The sequence below is a fragment of the Cibotium barometz genome, chromosome 5 (assembly GCF_041138505.1).
Source record: "Cibotium barometz isolate CiBa-2024 chromosome 5, ASM4113850v1, whole genome shotgun sequence".
NCBI lineage: Eukaryota > Viridiplantae > Streptophyta > Polypodiopsida > Cyatheales > Cibotiaceae > Cibotium > Cibotium barometz.
Window position 1 is genome coordinate 15,191,394 of NC_141050.1, and position 7,342 is coordinate 15,198,735.

General features: G+C 39.6%; 1 protein-coding gene across 4 annotated transcripts; it reads right to left on the reverse strand.

Moving 5' to 3' along the window:
- Positions 1-1,429: 1,429 nt before the first annotated feature.
- Positions 1,430-6,176, reverse strand: LOC147638105 (tyrosine-protein phosphatase RLPH2-like). Of its 4 annotated transcripts, XM_086798008.1 has the most exons (5): positions 5,922-6,161; positions 5,582-5,833; positions 2,824-2,891; positions 2,500-2,670; positions 1,430-2,314 (listed from the first exon to the last, which is right to left on the reverse strand). In XM_086798008.1, the coding sequence occupies exons 1-5, from the start codon at positions 6,019-6,021 to the stop codon at positions 2,096-2,098; spliced, it is 810 nt and encodes a 269-aa protein (XP_086654134.1). In that variant the 5' UTR covers positions 6,022-6,161; the 3' UTR covers positions 1,430-2,095. The 4 variants fall into 4 exon arrangements, with proteins under 4 accessions (XP_086654134.1, XP_086654133.1, XP_086654136.1 ...); XM_086798007.1 differs by having other exon boundaries at positions 5,582-6,173; XM_086798010.1 differs by lacking the exons at positions 1,430-2,314; positions 2,500-2,670; positions 2,824-2,891 and adding an exon at positions 3,039-3,589 and having other exon boundaries at positions 5,582-6,176.
- Between the last annotated feature and the right edge of the window lie 1,166 nt (positions 6,177-7,342).

Here is a 7,342-nt window from a genome sequence, read left to right on the forward strand (position 1 = left end):
GTGTAGCGTAAGGAGTTATAAATTTTGGATATACTTGGCATGTGAATTAATGTAACATGAGCTTGATTATTTATGTGTTTTAGGTACTTCATTTGCTATCTCTTAATCCATAATAAATTATCTTAATCATAAAGATAATTGTTTGTTATGAACCACCCTATAACCATGTGAAAATCTTAAGCATAGAGATAATCATTTGCTATGAACCACCCTATAACCATGTAAAAATCTCTTAATCTCAATCTAGGAAGTGAATTACACCAAATCACTTGGTAGACAAGTTGTTACATTGAAAAAAAGCCAATATTTATGCTAGATTATAATAACCAAACTTCACCAACTACCCTTACATACCAAGGTCCACAATTGTTGGTACTCGTCATGACGGCCTTACATACATGAGCAACCTATGCCCAAGTACTACAACATAAGGATAAAGCACCCAAATTGTGGTTTTAAGAGTATTATCTAACCATTGTCTATTTGGGTATCATCATCATGGTAGCTCATGCAGACATATATAGAGTTGAAGAAATTGAGCCTAGCATTTCATATTGATTATCTTATTTTGTAATCAAGCTTCTTAAAGCTCTTCACTCTCAAACCTAACTATGCTCTTTCTAACAATACAATTTGTGTTATTGTAATAGGGAGCCATTAAATAGGATTCCTTTCTAGATATCCAGGATCCAAGATAAGATTTTTACAATGTGACCCATGAAAGGTAATGCAACCACATGTTTAAACATGTAAATGAAATCTACATATATTTTCTTGAACTTTTATTTCTTCGTCACCGTCTCTCCTCTCTCTCTCTCTCTCTCTCTCTCTCTCTCTCACACACACATGTATGGGTACATATATATATCATTTGTTAAAAAGGTTCACCAAAAGAAGTTGCAACAAAAAAGAATAATTCTATGACTTTTAGAAATAATACATGGAAAACCCATGTGGTGTTGTGGAGTCAAGAGTCCACCAAATATTTCACTAGACTTTGTCTAATATTTGGTAGATTACGTGTATCGAGAGTCCAGTAAACCAGAAATGGTAACTGGTCACAAGGATCTTATGATAAAGGTTTAACTCTTTAACTATTACTACAAATGCTCATAAAAGAAACATCCCAATTCACTTGCAGAGCAAATTTAGATAGTTAGTGTGTTCGATAATTAAAGTTTGTGCCAAAAATATAATTGATACCAAATATATTGTACTTGGTTATAGTGCATACTTATGAATTGAATTGGGTGCATCTATTGGCTGTGTGCACGTGAGCTAGTGCACGAACAAGCTTATGTGTTTTGTGAATAACTCCTTTAAATTTATGGTGTGGATGTGTCGCACACAAAAGCCATGGGTAGATGGTGGGAATCATCATGAGCACATATGGTGCATGTCCTTCTAGAGTAGGATACATCACATGACAAACTGAGAATGGACATCCTTCAATTACTTGCACATTACATATACATACATGTGGATAGAAAACCCACACACCCTTACTGATTATTCTTTTCTGAACTATACATGAGAAAAGCATCAAGGTAGGGTACTCACTCATGCCATTAGATATAAAGTTTTTGTAACTAAATGCTTGAGTGACTAAAAATGATGGTGAGAAGAGGAAACCTGACACCACCACTTCGTAAGTTTTCTCCACCTTGAGATTGGCTTTAAGAATTGTACCACCAACTGCCTGCATTCTATAAGTTGTTGGCACTGCGCATTGATTTCGAATGCAAAATGAAGCAGCGATTATGTAGGAGCTGGTGCTTGTGCATATACAGACTCCCCCATCAGTCTCATGAAGTTTCACCATTCACATGGAAGATCTATTGCTTGGTAGACCGATATATACTACAGCATTAGGAATAAGTTGTATCATCAAGGATCTCTGTCATGATTACCCAATAACAAAATTGTTGCAAGCCATGTCCACAAAGCACAAACTACAAACTTGTGCGCACTAGGTCATGATGCCAGCATTAGATCCAAGGCCTTCATTCCTGTCTCACAGTTCCATTAGCCAACTTTTCTAACTTTGTCTTAACATCCTTTCATGAGCTTAAGGTTTGCCCATCATTCAAGATGCCTACGGCAGGCACAGCTCCAAAACAGAGTCGTCCTGAACCACATTTGCATATTTATCAGGGTCATCAGTATCCCGTACCATCACCCTCGAAGGAAGAATAATGGCTGCTATTGGTAGGTGGGGCAATCCACCCCCCTCATCAATTATGAGCCTGAGCTTGTCTATGTGGATCGTACCATGATGCCCACTCACAACCAGCACTCCTTGCTCAGCCAGTTCCTGCGTGTAACGGTGTATGAAAATAGCAATCAAAGAATGAGAAATTCAGCTTGAACGGTTATCCTTTCCATGTTTCCATTTCTCCGTCCCCACCCAATACCCGCACACACACCCACACCCACACCCATCCACCACAACCAAAGGGTTTTAAAGGGAAGTAAACCATAACATAGGAGTCTGCTTACGAGTGGAGCCTCCCAAACGTTCTTCCTTCCACTAAAAGGTTCCACTCTTGGTAGCCTAACGTCCTTCTCATGAAGAATCTTCAACTGGCTCTCCACAGACTTTGACTTCTCCAGACCGGCATGAACAGCAATCAGCTTTTTGTAGCCAAAGACCTCTTCATCGATGTTATCCTGTGTTAAAAGATCAACAAGGCTATAGAGAATACATACATGTGTGTGTGTGTGTGCGTGTGTGTGTGTGTGCGCGCACACACATGTGAATAGTTGTTTTAATGAAAAAGCCATGCATTGAACAAAATCACAAAGTCAACAAGAGGAACACACCTGCTCGTAAACCCAAGCAAGTTCTTGAAGAAACGTCTTATGTGTAGGTGGCACCACATCTTTCAAACCTGTAAAATTAAAACTTGAGAACAGCCCAAAAAGTCTAATCATTCAAGACAAAAGTTGCACCACAAATCAGTAAAGACTGCAAAATTGTAAACTGTGAATCGTAGTCCTTACCAGCGAACTGTGGAGGCGAAAACCTTAGGAGCATTTTCAACACTTATGCTCGCCAGCTGACCATGCTGGTCAGCCAGATCAATTTGCCACAGCCTACAAAGCTCCACCAACCCCTCCATGGAGCCTTGCAAACATAGATGAAGATAATCTCTGCCTAGAGCCCATGTCAGGGCAATTTCCTTTGTGAAGGACTCGGACAGTATACCATGTCGAATCACACACAACAGTGGTGAACCTTATATGTGCATAGCACTGAGTTTCTTACTCTGGGCTTCAAAAATTTGTTTTCTACCAGTACTAAAGTTTGAATTTTAATGCTTTGTCCACCCTGTCCACATCAGCTGCCTGGCATAAGTAATCAAGGGCGCACTGCCCACACACTGCTGCAGCGACTACCTGTGCACTGCCTGGACGCTAACCAAACTGCCCTGCTCATGTGAAAATGCTTGGTCTTTGGGCCCCCCCTCCCTGACAGAAACTATTGCCCACCTGTGTCTAGATGCCCAAATCTGTTTAACCCGAACATTGTTTGGAGCAAGGTGTGTCACATTGCAAATGTGGCAAAGTGCAACTACAGCCCACAAGTCTGCACATGTTTTGAATAGTCTGAGAAAAAGCAGTTGTACTTCTGTAACACAATGCTCAGAATCATTCCTCTAATAGTAGTGAACCATGCCTAATTGCATCATGAAGCTCAGCTGCAAGGGCCGTTCTTTCTATATGCAAGGGATTCAAGCATTACAACCTTGAAAAACCATGCTAAGAATTTATGGCCAAGCTCCCAAATAAAGGGATGCTTCTTGGGTACCATAGTTGGAAGGCAATTTCTAGAACATCCATTGGGACACTTGTCGGCATACACAAGTAATGTTGACAAATTCCACTACTTCAGCTCATGGAAGAGACTCAAACAACCTATCATGAGAAAAGAAGTACCAACCTATCATGAGAAAAGAAGTACCGCATAGATGTATGCAATAGCCTAAAGTGGACAACTAACATTTAGCAAGGTATTAGGTAGAAATTGAACCCAAACTATGCCCGAAAGGTGAAGGAAGGAATTGATAATCTACTGAAGGCCCGGTTTCTCACGAGTGTCTAGTAGTCATTAGTGACTAGGTACTTCCTGTACTTATATATATATTATATACATAATATTCTGGTATGATGACCTATCCACACAAAATTATTCATATTGATGCAAAGACACACACAGACAATTTTAAATATATTGATTTACATATGAATGTGTTTGTGTGTGTGTGTATGCACATACAATATTAATTACTAATTATACGTATTATTGAAAATTCACATTAATACTTACCGAACGTGTAACAAAAATAACCACTATGGATAATAATATATATTTAACAAAAAATAATAATAAAAATGCGTATTTGTATTTAAATTATTAAATTTGACATATATATAAAAAGATCTAAGTGTGTATGTATATGTGCATGTGTGTGTTATACATTAAAAAAAATTAATATAAAAATAAAAATTAAAGCTGATAAATAATCTTTATGTGTAGTTACATGACTATTACATAAAAATGGTGTATTTGTGGATGTGTCATTTACATTGATTTAAGTTAAGATTTATTAAGCTCTTTAATACAAACTCTATTGATCGATAATTTGAGTACACAAATCATATTTAATGACTCATTTCATGTCACATTTATAAATCACTACTTTCATAGTAATTAGAAATAATTGATTTATTAATATTAAATTTACCTATGTATGAAGTATTTATTCAATGTCAATTATTCTACTTTAAATGGCAAATGAATATAAATAACAAATGCAAAGTGTGTGTGCAAGCATGTGCCACTTGATTTGAGGCTTTCTTTTGTAAGTTATTTATGAACTTTTTCTACAAGAACCATGAACCAAAAGTGATCTGGCTTGATTAGAAAGTTGTATACTCGCTCAGACATAGTTGCTTGATGTATTGACAGCCACCAAAGAAGAATAGGAAGCTCCAAGTTTGTGAAAATCCTTTCCCATTGCCCTTCATTGGCCACAAAATGTACGGCTTCATGGATGGGTATACTCCCTTGCCACGAAGACCAAGAAAAAGTTGTCTTGATTAATGAAAGGGCCACATTCTATCCTTATCCCTCCAAATTACATGGACTATTGTCAAAAATAGGAGATTGCTCAAGCTCAGCTATGTGCTATTAGGAGATTGCTCAAGCTCAGCTATGTGCTATTAGGAGTTTGAGTCTGAGTGGCTACTCATAGCATGTGGAATCCTCTTGTTTCTGTCGGTAGCCCTTAGAAAACATAGCATACGGCGGAAACCATGTTCAGTTTCATAAATTCCAAGGGGGGGGGAGGGGGGCAGATGTTCCGGGTAGCCACGCGCTCGTGTGCTGCGTATGAAGATGCATGGACACCATTGAAATTATGGCAGAAGACAAGGCAAGAAATGTTGTATATTATTTATGTATGAAGGCATTGCATGCAGTTTTACATGTTTGTAAAGAGCAGAAAACAAGGCAAGAGAGTGCCACAGCTATGTACTACAGCATGCATGCATGTATACAGGTTTATAAAGGGCATACCTGGATCTCCATGGGGCAAGCCATAAGAAGAGAAAGTGGGGGCAGCATCATAAGTGGATCCTTGATACTCTGTGCCCTTCTTGACATTGAGCCTCTCCTGCATGGTGCCCGCCCAACGGCGGCCCTGGACGTGCATCTCCTCGTGGCCAGGACCAGACCACCATCCTTCTCTCTGCTGGCTATCGGCAAATTCATCCCACGTAGTCTGAAACGAGAAAGGGGGAGGACACGGTGGGAGGGCATGTAGGAAACCTGCAAAAGCGAAGTCATGGTTTCCACAGAGGAACACATGGCGCTGCGAAGGGTAAGAGGCAGGGAGAGCGCAGAGGAAGTCCAGGACCTTGGAGGTGTCCGGGCCCCTGTCGCAGTAGTCGCCCAGAAAGATGAAGGTGGACATGAGGAAAGATGGGCGCCCGAGACGGAGCTCCAGGTTGCGCCATAGCTTGGCAAGCTTGTCCGCATAGCCATGGATGTCTCCGATGCAGACCGTCGCCCCCTTGGAGGCATCTGATGCCATAGCTCTGGCCACCGCAGTCTTCTGGTACATGGCGCCACACAAGGTACAGCTCGCCACCACCAATGTTCAAAATTTAGAGAAATTTTCAAAATAGTGGCCTTCTCTTCTTTTCTTTCTTCTTTTTTTTTGAACAATAATATATATTTATAATAATATCTTGGGAATTGATTTGTGACCTGCTAGTGGGACTAAAAGGAATATGTATGTGGATGGAAGTGCTTTGTATAAAGGTATAAGTTTGTAGATATTATTGCAACCCTATTTTCTAAGAGGCCTTCTTTAGAAGGGCTCTGATGCCCTCTTAAGGCTTCAAACTTCAGCACCCACCACCACAACAAAACTCTCATCCACCTTTCTATGTGTGTTCCCAAAATGAGAAAGAGCGTGGCACGTGCTGCGGGTAACCCGAAACCACCAACAAGCCTATTCTCACTAAGATGGTGAAAGTGACTGGGAACAAAAGCTCACAACTGTGCTTTGGGCTTATCGTACCTCTTACAAGGTTGCACTGGTTAAATACCCTTTAGGTTAACATATGGAGTGGGCCGTAGTGCCTTTTGAATATTTGGTTCCTAGCCTAAGGATTGTATTAAGGGAATGAATGATGGAAAATGTATTAGTTGAATGATTAATAGAGTTGGAGAAGCTTAAAGAAATAAGAGTGATAGCTGTGCATAAATTAATGGTTGAAAAGTATCGTCGAAAGAAATGTTTTGACCAAAACTTAAAAGAAAAAGAAACTTGTAGAAGTCCTTTTGTTCAATATTGGTTGAATGATTAATAGAGCTGGAGAGGCTTGAAAAAATAAGAGCTATAATTGTGCATAAATTGATTGTTGAAAAGTACCGTTGAAAGAAATGGTTTGACCAAAACTTAAAAGAAAAAGAAACTTGAAGAAGTCCTTTTGTTTGGGATGGGTTCCAACAAAAAGAAGCAGCTTAAAATTTGTAGATTAGGGCCCTTTTAAGATTACGGAGCTCACCTACATGGGTTAACTAAAATTAAAACCATTGACGGTGTAGTGATGAATGGTTCTAACCATTGGTTATCTTCTATTACATATTAACCATGGACAACTTTGGGACAAGGAGAGGAGAGAAAAGAGAAATCCTGGAACGTGGAGAAATTGGCTGGCTAATTACAATGAGTCCCCCGAAAAAAATTTCAAATGCTTCATTGCTGGGCTGACGCTTTTAAGGCCGCTTCGCCTCCCTTTTACATACCACACCAACGCGCGGGTTGAG

Coding starts and splice junctions, on each gene's coding strand:
- LOC147638105 (XM_086798007.1), bottom strand. CDS start 6,128: ATGTACCAGAAGACTGCGGTGGCCAGAGCTATGGCATCAGATGCCTCC. Junction 2,671..2,823: donor TTGCTTGGGTTTACGAGCAG/GTGTGTTCCTCT, acceptor CTTTTAACACAG/GATAACATCGATGAAGAGGT. Junction 2,315..2,499: donor ACGTTTGGGAGGCTCCACTC/GTAAGCAGACTC, acceptor CGTTACACGCAG/GAACTGGCTGAGCAAGGAGT.